The sequence below is a fragment of the Lipophrys pholis genome (genome assembly GCF_963383615.2).
Source record: "Lipophrys pholis genome assembly, chromosome: 2".
Taxonomy (NCBI): Eukaryota; Metazoa; Chordata; class Actinopteri; order Blenniiformes; family Blenniidae; genus Lipophrys; species Lipophrys pholis.
The window spans coordinates 7465859-7482444 of record NC_137636.1 but is presented as its reverse complement, the minus strand read 5'-3'; the positions used below and the strand labels follow the sequence as shown (position 1 = coordinate 7482444).

Below are 16586 nucleotides of genomic sequence, written 5' to 3'. Positions count from 1 at the left end.
TCAAAGTTGTTTTGTGTCTACTGACAAATTTGAAAAAAAAAATAAGTAGGTGGTTATTTCAGCAAGGAATCAATAATAAGTGTACATTTTTGTAAATAACATCCATCCATCCATTTTCTCCCGCTTATCCGTTTTACGGGTTGCGGGGGTGTCAGTCTGAGCACTGTCACCCAGATCACATTGCACCGATTAAGAACCTTTCCTGCGGGTGGTGAGCCCACGGGAAGGTAAATAACATTATTTATACATATCAATTTGCTCTGTGCCATAATAACATAATCCCTGGCATATTTCCAATAACTACCAGCATTATCATGCAAGAATGTAAAAGAAATGGTCATTATTTCTATATTACTGTTGTTTTTTATATTAATTATTATTATTGTTATTCATACTCTTTTATTACTGTCCACTTGCTGCTGCAAAATGCATTGATGGGGTTCAAAATGTACATATATGCTTATATTAGTGGGTGCATTATAAAGAGTTTAACCAACTCGAGGATTCAGTAGTTCAGTTTTTGCAGGTCTTTTGCACCCACGTTGTTTACTTGAAATGAGTGTTGTAATTCACACTTTGTACCACTGAGGGCGGTAATGACCCCGGCAGCTGTTTGTCAACCCACATTAAAACCGTAGAAGTACAAAGAGGCGGAAGAAGAGATCAAGAGTCAGCTGTCAAAAAAAAGTAGCTAAAGTGAAAGCAACGGATCAAAAAGAGGTACTTTAAAAATCACCCGTGTCATATCAAACAATGTGGCGTAGATATCCGCTGGTACGACGCTCGGAGGACGTAGTCCTCCTGTTGAATGTGACGATCGCTGTGTGCACTCGACTTGACTGCTGCTAACTGCGTGAGCTCGAAGCTAACGTGGCTAACTGGAAGCTAACCAGGAAGAAAACATCCGAGTTAACGCTCATCCAGCTCATCTCGTTTTATACTGAGCGAGCGGCGAGTTCGTGCTTTACACAGAATGAAGTCTGCTTAGTTGTCCGTGAACCTCCCGGCAATCGTGCAGCTCCTGTAGACGGTGTTAGCTAACGCTAACCGCAAAACTATTTATTGTTGTTGCGTGAATTCTGGGGAAAGCCAACTGCAGCCAGAAGGAAATAACGTTGGGAACAGGAATAACAAAGCGTTGCGACAGCTAAAAGTTACCCACATGTCAACACTTTAGCTTAACGGTGTCCAATTGTTCATTTCTATGCCCGTTGACAGATAATATAAAGTGAAACTTGTGTTTGTGTGTCGTTAAGCTGCTCAGAAGAGTCATCTATCGCTTGAATGTCAGCAGATGATCTGTGTAATTGGTTCAGACTCGATTGTTGTTTTTGTTTTTGTTTTGTAAAACACAGTCGACGTGTGTTGTTTACTTCTACAAACATGTTTGCCTAGAGATGTCCAGAGCTGGTATGCAACAGTGACTGGAGCTCTGACTGGGAAAACCAACCGCGAAGATGCCTGCAGTGTCCACCGGGGTCAAAGATCTCTACCTGTCCACTTCTCTGGGCGAGCTCAACAAAAAGGCTGAAATCAGGGCCGACAAGACGAGCACCAGAAGGTAACTCCCAACTTTCATGTTCACCTGAAGGATATAAAGTGCTACTAATTCAAAGTATGTTTGAGATCGAGTATGTACGCTGCCGATTAGTGTGTTTGTTTGGATTCTATGAATAGTTTTCTTAATAGTCAGAGACGCACTGTAGTTTGAAAAGTGTTTCCAGTACAAAGGATGTCATATATGTATTTTATTTTATTTTTTCACATTTCTAATGTTGCCTAAAGAAAGACATTCATTTCACTGATTATGTGATATTTCGACAATCGTGTGTGCAATCTGGTATTGATATGAACTTGAGTGTGTTTCCACTTCATCCTATTTATCTTCTATACCACTTTATCCTGTGCCGGGTCGTGGGGTGCTGGGGTCAGATAATTATGGATCAAGGCAAAAAAGAATGTATTTACGTGTTTTCTTAAAAAATGACCCGTTAATAGAATGTGTGAATAATCCAATAATAGAAAACATACAAAGAAGCTCCAAATATTAAACCGCGTCAAATGTCTGATGACTCGTCCTGCACGTTACTTTTGCATCCAATTGCAATGCTTGATTTATTTTGTACATTTGTAAAGTGTGATGTGATGCAGTTGCTCTGCCACAAATCTTTTTAGAAAAGTCTGAGCTAGAGCCAAATATAACACAGGTGAGTTGTTGCACCATTTAGGAGAGAAGACATTTAAAAGGGTCCACAAGCAAACTTTAATATATGGTCAGTACAAACATATCTTGATGGCACTTGTTTTCTTTTTTTTTTTAATATGTATATATTCTTTGTTTGCAGCTATGTTCAGAGTGCCTCCAAAATCTTCAAGGCTGCAGAGGAGTGTCGCCTGGACAGAGATGAGGAGAAAGCTTATGTGCTGTACATGAAGTATTTAACAGTATATGACATCATCAAGAAAAGACCGGACTTCAAGCCTCAAGCGGTACAGTTAGCTTTTGTAAAGCGGTCTGTAGTTATGATGGCATTTATATCACTATAATACAGACCTAATGTTCATCTGCGCACTAGTATGAAGTGATCATCGTTGACTCTTGTGTTCCAATATAGGAGTATTTCCTTTCCTTGCTTGGCCCTGCCAGTTTTAAGAAAGCCATTGAAGAAGCCGAGAAGCTGTCTGAAAGCCTTAAACTCAGGTCAGAGGGTTTGATTTTCTGAAATTGTATATTCTTCCTTAAAACATGAACTGCCTAACGTGCTATCTAAGTGCATTTATCGTAGTTTTTTTGGGGGGTTTTTTTGCCGCTGATGTTTATATTTTGAGCAGGTATGAGGAAGTTGAGGTTCGAAAAAAACTTGAGGAGAAGGAGAGACAAGAGGAGAAGAAGAGAAGAGAGGAAATGACAGAGAAAGATGCTGGTCGGGGTTCTCCAAAAGCTTTAACTGCAAACAAGAAAGACAGCAAAAAGGTAGAGATTTAAAAAATCCTCCTAATTTTATTTCGATATCTTTTTTTTAACTAAGTTCAAAATATCGTTTGATGCCAAACTCACTTTAGCCTGTTTACACACTTTTTGTATTTTGCCCGGGTCAAAACAAATGTATGAACAAGCTTCTTATGAAACAAAAAATAAACGTATTTAATGAAAGCTTTCAACCCTTTTCTAAAAAGAAAATCTAGAATAATGGCTGACAATCAAGTTTTGATAATACATAATACTACCAACACACGCAGCTTAATGATTAGTGAGTACATGAGTGACACAGTCATGTCAGGCAACTGTGGTATAAATAATCAACAGGAGTGCTTTCCTGTTCTGTGTGTGTCAGGTAAAAGGAGAACAGAATGATCTGAAGAATGTAATTTCAAAAGGTAAGATGTGATAAACTCATGAGTTTAACATCGTTATGTTTTGTCCCATGATGGATTTTATATTCGTGATACTGTTGGTTTATTGTTTCGACAGCCCCGCAGCCAGCTGGTGGAATCACAGCAGAGAAACTGTTCCACATGATGGTGGACCAGACAATTACAACGATTGTCATGGATGCCCGCAGCCTCCGAGACTTTGAGGAGTCTCGCATGCACGTTCCCACCCAGAACTGCATCAGCGTGCCTGAAGAGGCTATTCGCCCGGGGTGAGAGCCAGCGCTTCATACCCGCTTGTTCATTGTGAAATCGCACGTCTACTCTTCAGCTTCTTGGAGAATAGAATGAATAAAACTGTACGGGATATTAAAAGATGCCTAAATCTGACCCTTTTCAGAATGACTGTGAATCAAATCGAGGAAAAGCTGCCAGACTCGTCCAAAGATCAGTGGAAGCGACGGGGATTTGCGGATTATATTGTGCTGCTCGACTGGTTCAGTTCTGTCACTGATCTTAAATTAGGCACCACCTTGCAGAGCCTCAAAGACGCTCTCTTCAAGGTGTGTCTTTGCACATCGTTTAGGCTTCTGTGCGCTGGTATGCGTGATAATAATCACGACAGCATATTTTCCTTGTGAAGTAACCAAGTTTGCACTCTTCGCAGTGGGACAGCATGACCATCCTGCGCAGTGAGCCCCTGGTGCTTGAGGGGGGCTACGAGAACTGGCTCTTGTTTTACCCCATGTACACGACCAATGCTAAAGTCCGACCCCCCAGACAGACTATTATCAACACCCTCCCTCAGTGTGAGTATCACGAGCACGACATGTCGTAAAGTTCTCTTTTCAGGGAATCATTGACCTTACACCTCGTGTGTGTGTGTGTGTGTGTGTGTGTGTGTGTGTGTGTGTGTGTGTGTGTGTGTGTGTGTGTGAGTGTGTGTGAGTGTGTGTGTGTGTGTGTGTGTGTGTGTGTGTGTGTGTGTGTGTGTGTGTGTGTGTGTGTGTGTGTGTGTGTGTGTGTGTGTGTGTGTGTGTGTGTGTGTGTGTGTGTGTGTGTGTGTGTGTGTGTGTGTGTGTGTGTGTGTGTGTGTGTGTGTGTGTGTGTGTGTGTGTGTGTGTGTGTGTGTGTGTGTGTGTGTGTGTGCCACACTGATGTAGAACAGCATGCGCTCGTATTAAACTTGCATGACTCATCAACTGGAGCTCAAATTTCAATCGGATGTATTGATTTTTTTTTTTTCCTCTTTCTTTAATTATGTGAGCAGTAGACTTCAGCTATCCATCCCTCGAGGAACCAAAGCCTCCCGCCCCTCCTCAGCCGGAGCCCGAGGTGCCACCTGAGCCTCAAGAGCCATCAGCTCCTGTGCTGCTGAACGGCGTCACACCAGCCGAGCCTCCCACGTCTAAAACCTCCTTCATTGCCGATAAGCTGCCAGACACTGTTGATTCCACAACCGTCGTCTCCTCTGATTCTGGGTTCGACGTTAATAAAAGAGCCCCCGCTACCGGTGCGTCCAGCCAGTCACCCGCAGCATCCAAGGCCTTGCCGCAGGTATTGTATCCACCCTCGATGCTTAATAAGCCCCTCAAACTGTTGCAAATGGAAGTGCGTCTGAACATGGCTGTTCTCTTCTCCCAGTTTGATCGAACCAAGAAACCCTTGAGCCGGGTGCCAGATGAACCTAAACCCAGTCAGAACGGCTCCGCCAAGGACTCCACTGTCAACGGGCCTTCTGTTCCTGACCGCGCCGTCAAACCGCCCTTTACCTCCAGCTCGTCTCTGTCGAAAGAAGAACAAGGCCAGATACACTCTGAGTCGAGGCAAGAGCAGGAAAAACGGCTCCTGGAGGAGAAGGAGCAGAAAGAGAAGGCGCTAGAAAGAGAGGACGCTGAAAAGAAGAACAATGAAGAGGAGGAGAAAGGGCATCAGGAGAGGAAAAGACTTGAAAGGCAGAAGGCGGAAGAAAAGGAGGACAAAGCGAGCAGGACGTGGGACGAGAAGGAGAGGAACTCCGACACGCCCTCAAAGAGTATGTCGCTGGATTCTCCCGCTCCCAATCATATCGTCAGTGAAATTAAGGCGAGTACCGTGACCTGTCTGGGTCCATCACTGGGAGTTTGCTCCATTTTTTGCTAAAAGATTTTTTATTTGGGAAGTTTTGGAAAAATGAACACAGTCTGGCAGGTTTTCACAGAAAAACTAAACTGGCAGTTTGATATTGACGTAATGATAAAATGATACTTCAATAAGAAAGTCGTGTTTGACATATTTTCAGTTCAAGGTTTTATACTATTTTTAAAGTGTGGGACATTTTCAAAAAAATATACATTTCCCATTCGATTCCCTTAGTCATCATCAAAGTGACGAGATTATGAAGGTTTCTCTTTTTCTTTGGCCAATGAGTCAAGTGGAAATATCTTTTTATTTAATGCCGCACCCGATGGGCGGCTTTCAGTCAGAAAACCAACTTGTGAATGATTTTAGGAGTTTTGACTATAGAAGCTGTTATTTCTGGGGAGTAAAGGGAGCGTGTGTTCATATTGACAGAAGGAGCCACTGACCAGAGCCAGGAGCGAGGAGATGGGTCGGAGTGTGCCCGGCCTCCCGGATGGTTGGATGAAGGTACGCTTTATTAACCCTTGAAACGTGCTGAGTCTGCAGTTAAAATGTGTGTATTTTAACAGCGATCCATTTTTTTCTTTTCTTGTCACCAGTTCCTCGACACAGTGACGGGAACGTACCGATACTACCATTCCCCGACCAACCGTGTCCACCTGTACCCCCCCGAGGTCACCATCCCTCAGACTCCTCCCTCCACACCGCCAACGGTCAAACCCAAACCAGCACGTCCAGCCGAGCCAGACGCAAGCCGCGAACGTGAGCGGGAACAGTCCAAACTGAAACGCTCCTACTCCTCCCCCGACATCAGTAAGGATCTGAGAGAAGAGGCCCAGAAGAAGGCCACGCCCCCCAACACCACTGCGGTCATACCCACCATCAACAGAGAAACCAAGTAAGCGCCATGCTGAGTCAATATTTCTGCTGAACAGTGAACGGACTCGACTCTGTCGATTGACTTTACTTGCCTCATAAAATAGTTATGGTTTCAGCATTTTGCTCGCTCGTGAAATCTGAGGAAGAAGCTAGAACATAGTCACAGCTATTGCAATGATTACGGTATCTTTAGTGTTGGGATCAAATAGATCCTGCAATTGGATTTTTCCATTAGAGCTGGTTTTAAGTTTAAGATGCCGAGCTGCGAACAGATCTCGAGTCGTAAAACAAACTTTTAATCCGAGTTATTTCCACCGTGTTTCAGTTATGTGGAGACACTGCCCTTCCTCTTGTTTAAGCACATTTCACTATTAGAACTCACAATAAGACAACAATGTAAACGGGTTGTTGTAATTGTGTCTGTGACGTTCTGTTATTGTGCTCCTCTCTTCCTCAGACCTCCCATCGCTAAAGTTTATTCTAAAGTGGAGATTGTTCGACCTTCCGCAGCCAAACTCCGCAACCTGAACCCTGTATTTGGAGGTCTGGGTGCATCTCTGACCGGCCTCCGTAACCTGGGCAACACTTGTTACATGAACTCTATTTTACAATGTCTTTGCAACACTCCTGCCATGGCTGAATACTTCAACAATAACTACTACCTGGAGGACATCAACAGGTCCGGCGCCTTTATAAATTGACTACTGTACGGTGATCAATTGCGTGTGTACTGTAACGGCTTTGTATTTTTTCTCTCTCTCCGTCAGATACAATATTCTCGGCCATAAAGGGGAGGTGGCAGAGGAGTTCGGTGAGATCATGAAAGCTTTGTGGGCAGGTCTGTACAAATGCATCAGCGCGCGGGACTTCAAGATCACCATCGGCAAAATCAACGAGCAGTTCGCTGGCTACGACCAGCAGGACTCCCAGGAGCTGCTGCTCTTCCTCATGGACGGGCTTCATGAGGACCTCAACAAGGTAGAGCGCACGCCTTTCTTCATACCTGCAACACGACCACCACCACGCGAGAGTACTACAAGTGTTTCATTGAAAGTAAACCATGAATTCATTGAGGTCTAATATTAAATATTGAGTACATAGACTTTTTTTAAAGTGAATATTTCTTTAAACGATAGCTTTCTAAGGCTTGCCTTGTGCTTTCCCTGTTTGGTGTTTCACGTTTGGCTGTTAACAACAAAACAACTAGTCTTTTCATCATTTTTTTCTTCTTTCTGTTTTTTTTTTTTTTTTTCGCTGGGTTTCATTTTGATGGCAAAGTAGAGAGTAAGTAAATAGCTGTGTGTCCTTGATCCTCCGACAGCGGTGTGAGTGTGATGTGTGTGCATCTGTCTGGTCTGATGCTCCGTCAGAACCTCTATGCATGTAGACCCAAGACATGCTCGTTGCCTGTATCGACTATTTTCTTTTTCTTTATCCGCTTTACGGGCTGTTCATGTTCATTTGAATGGGGGAAAGGACTGGATGAATCTCTAAGCTAAGCCACAAATATTAGGTAGGGGTTGTTTTTTTTTTTTTTTGCAACTGTTCAGATTTAAAACTTGGCAAAGCACGATATTTACAACAAAAAGTATTTGCAATAAAGATCTGGAGCTCCTAGAGAAGATTTGATGACAAATGTCTCCACCTGGAGTTGAGTTGCAGTATTACAACCACCTCATCACACGAGGCGACTTCGCGTTAAGAAAGTTATTAGCTTGCATTTCTCATGACGTACTCTCCATCTCATCAAGTCCCTTTTGTGTGATGTTCAAACCTGTTGACCATCAGGCTGGCCCTGTCCTCCTCCACTTCTCTATGCAACAGTGGATTATTCAGTTCTAGTAATTGATAAAAGATATGTTAGCAAGACTTAATCTGCCACTCATATCTTCCCTGCTCATCATACTGAGAACTGTTCTGGCTAAGCTGCATGCTAATGATGCTAAAAGAGTTGAAAGGTGTCATACAGAAAGAGATTCCCAGTAAATTGTGGTCAAATTGATGCGGTAGTCAGTATCTGCCAGCAAGCTTTAGTGGGACCATGAAAAGAGTTGCTGCCGAACTAAATTTGGGAGTTGTTCATTTGTAACAAGACGTTGTTTTCTCATCTGTATTCAGGCGGACAACAGGAAGCGGTACAAGGAGGAGGAGAATGACCATCTGGATGATCAAACCGCCGCCGACGTGGCCTGGAGCAAACACAAGCTGCTTAATGAGTCCATCATCGTGGCACTGTTCCAGGGCCAGTTCAAGTCCACCGTGCAGTGTTTGACCTGCCACCGCAAGTCGCGAACGTTCGAGACCTTTATGTACCTGTCGCTGCCTCTGGCCTCCACCAGCAAGTGCTCCCTGCAGGTGGGTCAGATGGAAGCTGACGTCCGTCACAGGGCAAACAAACACACTTATATTTACCCCTCTGGGAAATTTAGGGTCACCAGCTACCCTTAAATGCTTTTCAGCCTGGAACAAGGGTCTCTTTTGCCTAATAACAAACCTTTCCTCTTAGTCTGCAGTTTCATTCAGAGCATTTATCATTCATTACAGTTGAAGACGGTGAAAAATAATTTTTGTCCATATAAGTATAGAAACAAGTTTGATCATTACTGTTTTTGACAACATACAAAATATGACCCGAGTGTTTTCCGTTTCTCGGCAGGACTGTTTACGTCTGTTCTCCAAAGAAGAGAGACTGACCGACAACAACAAAGTGTTCTGCCGACACTGCAAAGCCCACCGAGATTCCACCAAGAAACTGGAGATCTGGAAAGTCCCACCCATTCTCCTCGTCCATTTAAAACGGTTTGTAAGCATGTTTGTGTCCAGGCAGTCTTATGCATTCCATAATTAGATGAACAAAATAAGATTTTCTTCTTTTTTTTAAAAAAAAAGAAAAAACCCACACGGTACTTTAATGATTTCTGCAGGTTTTCCTACGAGGGCAGGTGGAAGCAAAAGCTCCAGACGTCAGTGGACTTCCCCCTGGACTGTCTGGACCTGGCTCAGTACGTCATAGGACCCAGACAGACCTTGAAGAGATACAACCTGTACGGAGTGTCTGTGAGTACAAGTGAACTGAATACCTTGTCCAGTGTTTGCTTTATTTTGTTTTGTTGTTGGATTTTTGCAGAAAAGAAATAAAAAAAAAAAGAATTCAGCTGTTCTCTGCCTGCTGAAGTGCTTCTGTCACAGATGTTTTTGTGTGAGCGTGGTTTTCTGTCTCACTGCACTGACAAAATTAAATTCCCTCTTGTTTTTTTGTTTTTCTTTTCTTCTCGCCGCTAGAATCACTATGGAGGTTTGGACGGCGGACACTACACTGCCTACTGTAAGAACGCCCTCAAGCAGCGCTGGTACAAGTTTGACGACCACGAGGTGTCCGAGATCTCCACCTCGTCCGTCAAGTCGTCCGCCGCCTACATCCTGTTTTACTCCACCCTGTGACGGTGCTGCCGGACACGGAGAGAATGCCACGCCAGAGCAGCGATGCCTAGAGGTTGTATTTTCTTTTTCAAGCCACAGCTCAGAGGACTTGCTGTGCACGTAGTTGCGGGTAAGGCAGCCGTTGGACGTGCACGAGGGGACACGCTCGAGCAGGGAGGCGGCGGCGGCGAGGTTCCCCCGGATGCCTCCGACCGGTGAGAGGTGCCGGCACACAGTGCAATGCTTCAGCTGGGAGAACCTATAGCTGTTAAAACATGCCGTCTCTTCATATTAACTGATCATTTAGGGACTTTAATCTAACTCCCAAACCTTGGTTGTCTTGTAGAGCTAACATCAGGTTCAGACGCTGTTCACTCTCATTTCCGTGCCACTCGGTGTAAACGGCAGTACTGCGGAACTGCTCCTCGGCTTTCTTGTCCTGTGCATCCACAGGAATAACGGTTAGACGGCATGTCTATAACTTACCAATGCTGATGTTGCACATTCAAACATGTAAATACTTTTGAGGGCAAGTTGTTTTTCTGTTAAGTGACCAAAATGTTTTTTTTTTTTTATTATTTTCTTCTCAGAAGTAGCAGGCATCATAAATATCATCATCAACATGACAAACCTTGTAGTTTTGGGGTTTAACTTTCTGATGTTTCATATACGAAGGCGCGAGACAGACTGTGAGTGAGTTTAAATTCTTCACGGAGGAGAAGAAGACATTTAGATTGTTGCTTGTTCATATTAGCCACATTGTTGCACTTAGACAATATGCAATTTAAGTTGTTCATGTAGAACACATGGTTTAACTTTAATAATCACCTCTGAATGCTTTACAACAATGCAGACGCCGCGAACTCGTCCGTCTTGCTCGGTCCAGCCGGTGACATAAAATCCTACCTGCTGCTGTCGTGTTCATTCTCTGTTGAACTTATAAAAGTCTTTTACATCAGTATAATCAAGCATTACCACTATTTAGGGGACACACTTTTGGGATATGTTAACATCCTCCGTGGCTGGAATGTTGATTCTTTTTATTTTTGTGTTCGGCACTGGGACGGACATTATGAAGACATGAGACATTGGCCCTCTTCACTTCCATGAATGCATTAGTGTCAAAGTCTGCTGACTGAATAACGAGAGCAAGCACAAAGTTAAGACATTTTTATTTCTTTTTTTTTTCCCATGAATGGACCAGAGGTAGGAATTGGAGGGATTTGACTCTACATTCTGAGTACAGTTTTTTTTCCTGCCATGAGATCATTATCCATTTTCTTTTCACTTATATATGTGTTGATTTTTATTTCTTAACGCTCAGAAGGAAAATTTGTTTGAGATATAGCGATTATATTAACCTCGTACGACTATTTATTAAAACTGCTTCAAAATAGTATTTGTGTTTGTGGATTGAGTGTTTCCTGATGTTTTAATGTGATTATACACACTTTGTCACACCTCATCACAAGACTTTGAATTTTATTCTTACTAGTGGAAACAAACATTGACTGGACTTGATCCCTGAATGAAGACATAAATGAGGGAAGCAGCTGTGGGAGGTGATGAGGCCTGGAAAGACTTTGGCCGGCTCACTGAGGAGCTCACAGTCCGTGGATCTTTGGTTTTTGGAAGGGCTTGCGGCTGTAGAGCAGCATGTAGGCGTTTGGTGATTGCACAAGACTGTCCTGAACCTCTCTGACCGTCGAGTCATCGAAACAGTGCCACGCCCGAGCCGGGGCGTTAAGGCACAGCGCTGTGTAGTGACCCATGTTCAGGTGGCCGATATGGTTCTAGAGAAAGAAGGACATATGATCGGGTGGGACAGATAAGAAAGATAAGACATCAGTGCCTTCTTCCACACACAAAGAAAAACATAAACTCCATATAGAAAGACTCAATGTGGCCCCATCAATAAATTATCCGGTGAATACAATCACAATCAAATAAAATAAAGTACAAAGAAAACTGATGAGCCGTTATCCAATCTGTTGCTTTCTTTCTTTGTTGTCACTTACCACAACAGCGTAGAGGTGGTATGAGGAATACGAGTCGTTCTGCACTGAGCTGGACACAAACGGACTGAGATCCAGCTTCATGGAGAAAACGACGTTGGTCCTCAGCTTCACCTGACTCCTCCCTCTGCAGCCAAACCTGCTTAAAAGAAAGAAATTGATTTAAATGGATCACATTGGTTTAGGGAAGATTTGACAGATTGAGTAATCGCATCACCAGCACTTTGATTTCCAGGTTATTGAACTGTAATGGGACTTTATAATAGAATATCCAGCTTATGTTGGTGAATAAAAAAATACGTTATTGAACTGATACATTCAGATGGATCTAATTCAAACTGAAGCTTTGTTATCCCGTATTAATTTGTACGTTACTTGAACTCACAGTTAAGGCAACTATAAATGAATCAACTTTAAGCAAACTTTTATTGTTCAATATCTTCTGCATGTCTGCCCACAGTGCAGCACTAAGAAACTGATCAGGAGAGAAGGTAATATTATTTGATATGTAAATGTTTTACACATTTAATGAGAAAATAAAAGAGTAGGATTAAACCACCATGAACTTAAATCTCCTTAATGTTGTTTTCACTTGAAAATCTGTAGATGAAGTGCCCACAACCAGCTGCGACACTAATTAGACCTGTCGGTGATTTTTTTCTCTCTCAATATTTCATTAAATAGGTGCGATGCTTTCATTCATAGCAGCTAAAGATTCGTCAAAGAAACATGAACCTTTACTTGAACGTGTTATCGCAGCTTTTCTAATTTTTACCCACCGCTTCAGATGCAAAGTGAGAATCTCGGGAGGTTTATCCAAGCAGGTGAGGACGGCTGTTTCTCTCCTCAGCCCACACACCGAACACAACATCTGCTCTCCCCCCGTCAGGACAGTCTGCTCGAAGAAGAGCGACAGGCAGTCCTGCAGCACACAGAACCCCAGTGAGGAAGCGCAGGAGCAGCCGTACCTAAAGCACAGTGTGCGGAAGCTTTGAAAGCGGACCTGAATGGAGCACTTTATGATGTCTGTGGGTATTGGCAGCGACAGCACGGTGAAGGTCTGCGCGCTGTGGCCCTGGTGACTGCAGTGCATGCAGAGGGTCATGTAGCTCAGTCGGCCCTCGAACAGATGCGAAACGATGGTGGGCTCGCCGGCACAGTTCTTACTGCGTTCCTGCTTCGGCTGTCGCGTCGTCGAGCGCGTCTGGCGCTTTGCAACCTTGCAAAGAAATGGAAAGGGTTCAAAATGTATGGCTACAGAGAGGCACAGGCCAAACGTGTCTCCAGGATGGAGAGTGGGGGGTGGGGCCCTGACCTTTTTGAGGTCATCATGGAAGGCGTTGAGGAGAAAGAGCAGCAGCTCCTGGGCGTCTTGCTGGGTGAAGTTGTTGAACTGCGGCAGGATGGAGCACAGCACAGACCGGGCCTCCACGGGGGCACAGCTGGAGATCCTTCCCAGCCACATCTGCTCCAGCAGGCGGACCAACACCTCAGCGACACGGCACTTTGACCTACACGTGCAGAGGCGAAGCCACTTTGGATGACCCGACTTGTCAACGCTGAGGTGAGTCATAAACACATACGGGGCGGCCTTACTTTGCCAGCTCTTTGCGTGTCTCCTGGCTGAGGAGGTGCTCCACCAGGGGCACCGTCGAGCACAGACACTGTAACACTGCGTTCAGGTAGCAGGAGTTGCCGGAGTTGATTAAACCACACACCCCCGGCTTGTTCTGCTGCCTCACTGCGGAGCTGCAGCTGTGTTTCTCGCTTTCTCTCCGCTGACCAGCACTGCTGTTATTTGTCCTAAAAAAAAAAAAAACGCAACCTCCAGAAGTTAAAAGTATCATCCTATGCAATGCAGTGCAGTGTGTCTTAATAAACAGTGAAAGCATCGACGATGAAAATATGAACTGTATGGCCATTCCAGTTTCCTCCCACAGTCTAAAAACATGCTTTTAATGTTAATTGACATCTCAAACTGTTATGAGTGTGTGTGACTGTCTCTGTGTTTGCTCTACGATGGACTGAGGGTCTGTCCAGGGTGGGCCCTGATTTGCCCATAAGCATAAGGAGCTGCTTATGAGCTGCTTTTTTTTTTTTTTTATCAAACCTACCATGTTTGCATTTTTTACTTTTAGATTAGAACATTTCAAAACTGATCATGTAATAACTAAACTGTGACTGCTGATATCAGTTATGGATCAAAAGTATCCATTTAATACTGATTAGACTTCTGCTAACTGGTAATGAACAATGTCGTACTCTTTTCAACCTGCAATATGGACATAATGTTTGCTGCACAATTTAATGTTTTCAACATAAAACATGATTAAAACTTCAACAGTGAAAGACAATTCAATGACCTATAGTGTAAATGAACTCATCCCGTTAGATTATCAGATCAGATGTATTCGAAAATAGAAAATATCATAAGCATCTTTGCTTGCTTTTGTTTTTTTTTGTTTTTTTTTAAACATGTTTCTTTTAGTTCCCAGATTGCAGAAGCTCTGAGAGTGAGACGAACCTTTGCTTGGTGAGGTTTGTTGAGCCCGTCCCTTCATATGAGCAGCTGTTGAGTCGTGGCAGGACGGGCACTGGGACGCTGCTGTCCGCCACTAGCTGAGAGACCAGAGTCCTGGTGAACTCTGTCAGGTGGACCTTCCGGCCTGAGCCCTGGCTCTGCAGAGCGTGAAGCACAAATGTGTTGATGCAGATCACGTGCAGGGTCGCCCAGATCCCCGGGAGAAACCCGTCGGCCACCGATCCTTTCAGGTCCGACTGAGGAAACAGGGCAGGTCCAGTCCAGCCCTGCAGGAGGGCGACAAGCTGAGGTGTTGAGGCCTTAGAGGGTCGCTGGTGCTGATGCGGTGACGCCGCAGGAGATGAGGCTGATGCTGAGCTCATGAGTGGCCTCTTGACGGCCGGAACAAAGTTAATATTCACCCCTAATCCGGAGAAGATGTCTGAGAGCTGGCCCTCCATCCAGGCAGAGCTGTCGAGCTGCACCAGGTACCTGTGGCTGCAGAAAGGCCTCAGCAGATGCGCGACCACCTGCTCCACCACCGGCTTCCTGCTCTGCCTCTGGAGCTGTTCTGGACTGTACAGATACATGTTGCAGATGAAGCCGGAGCTCAGGTCCCAGAGGAGGACGAGACAGAGGGAGCAAGATGCGCTCTGGTAGGAGAGTGTGTATTTCTTCACAGCTAAGTTGGGACCGGGTGTGTGTAGGGCCTGGTAGCGTCTGGTCAAGTGGCCACAGAAAGCAGAGAGCGTGTCCAGCTTGTCTCTGTCCTCCGATCTGGTCAGAGAGAGGAGGCTTGTCTGGATGCTGTTTCTCTTCAGGACACCCTGCTGTCCGTCCAGTTTCTGAGTGAGCTCGGAGGCGAAGCTGCAGTCCTCCCCCACCAACAGGCCGCTCTGAAGGACCACAGAGAACCATGATAAGGCCTCTGCATACTCCTCCTCTGACAGGTCAGCGCTCTGCTCCTTGTTCTGGCTGTGTGGCGGCCAGTTTGCCCCTGCCTTCACGCCGGCCGCTCTCCTGATGAGCTCCCGGACAGCATCTCTATCAAACACCTCCAGCAGAAGCTCCCTGGCTGTGTAGTAAACCTGGACGGTCGGGCTGGTTGGATTCTTGGTGAGCGGTTTCACTTTTCTGGACTTGAAGATGTTTGGCAAGCAAAGGTTGTCCCTCTGGGCGTCTCCATGCAGCTCATCCACTAGGTGGCACTCCTCTGACGTCCAGGTGCATTCTTTCACCGACAAAGCCCTGGCCTTCATGTTAATCTATGTGCATAGTCCAAGAAAAAGAAAAGAAACATCTCAATATAGCAATGAGCTCTACCCCAACAGAGACCGCTGATCTCAGAACACTACGGCAGAAGAGAGAAGTCACAAAAAGCATCGCCGTGAGCCGGACGTCCCTCCTTCAGCCTCTTTAGTTTGATAGCAAAATGGGACAATGGGCCAAGGCAGAGCCCTCAAGCTGTTACTTCCATCCTGTGGCGTGTTTGACAAACTGAATGTGCTCTACACATGCACACGCCTGCTCTCAGGTGAAACACACTCATGAGAATCTGTAGTTGCGTCAAAACACTGGGGACCCACAGTAGCCAGACAACGGCGTCTTGGTAACGTGAAAACATAACACTTTGATCGCAGCGCAGCTCTCATGACGTGTCTTTTGTCCTCTTGTGATTGACTTCGGGGCTCAGCTTGACATTTAGCAAACCATTGGGAATCCAAGCACTGCTGCTTTTCTTCACAATGACACGATGGCTGTCAAATGTTTTATTACCGAGCGCACTGATTAGACTGGGAAGTGCATTTTTGTGGGCCTTTATGAGAATGTTTCCTTTAATTATGTTTTATTTCTTACAACTGATCTGTGCTCACTGCGTTTGCACTTATTGGACAGCGGGAGACTCATTAATACAAAGGCTGTGACGACCTACAGCTCCCACCCACTGAGCTTCATTAACAACACAAGGTAGACTGCAACCACCATTAGTGTTCACAAATGTTTATTTTATTTTTTTTATTTACATTGCTTATTTTTCATATTGCAAATTTGCTTTAAGAATCAATTTTTTAATTTTTATTTATTTATTTTTATTTCAGAACATGTACAAAAAATGTAATATATTGAATAACAATAAAAATAAATAAAAATAAATAAGAGACTCATCCAAATGAGTAATCCAGAGATCACTCGACACACACTCCAATTTCTTTCTATCGAATAAACTTACACAATGTGAGAAACTTATGCAACCAAGG

The 16586-nt window shown here is 44.5% G+C and overlaps 2 protein-coding genes across 4 annotated transcripts; one reads left to right on the top strand and one right to left on the bottom strand.

Moving 5' to 3' along the window:
- The first annotated feature begins 637 nt into the window (after positions 1–637).
- On the top strand, positions 638–11190 carry usp8 (ubiquitin specific peptidase 8). 3 transcript variants are annotated; one of them, XM_080458245.1, is made up of 19 exons: positions 638–720; positions 1396–1561; positions 2346–2490; positions 2616–2701; positions 2833–2974; positions 3336–3378; positions 3473–3644; positions 3773–3935; positions 4040–4181; positions 4643–4929; positions 5017–5457; positions 5926–6000; positions 6093–6391; positions 6830–7051; positions 7140–7350; positions 8491–8727; positions 9029–9171; positions 9297–9429; positions 9655–11190. In XM_080458245.1, exons 2-19 carry the CDS (start codon positions 1458–1460, stop codon positions 9811–9813), a joined length of 3204 nt encoding a protein of 1067 aa, XP_080314371.1. In that variant the 5' UTR covers positions 638–720; positions 1396–1457; the 3' UTR covers positions 9814–11190. The 3 variants fall into 3 exon arrangements, with proteins under 3 accessions (XP_080314371.1, XP_080314372.1, XP_080314373.1); XM_080458246.1 differs by having other exon boundaries at positions 9029–9175; positions 9655–11006; XM_080458247.1 differs by having other exon boundaries at positions 9029–9183; positions 9310–9429; positions 9655–11006.
- On the bottom strand, positions 10890–15833 carry LOC308106476 (ubiquitin carboxyl-terminal hydrolase 2-like). Its single transcript, XM_080458248.1, has 7 exons — positions 14332–15833; positions 13404–13610; positions 13123–13318; positions 12811–13026; positions 12587–12729; positions 11811–11946; positions 10890–11585 (listed from the first exon to the last, which is right to left on the bottom strand). Exons 1-7 carry the CDS (start codon positions 15585–15587, stop codon positions 11397–11399), a joined length of 2343 nt encoding a protein of 780 aa, XP_080314374.1. The 5' UTR covers positions 15588–15833; the 3' UTR covers positions 10890–11396.
- Positions 15834–16586: the final 753 nt, after the last annotated feature.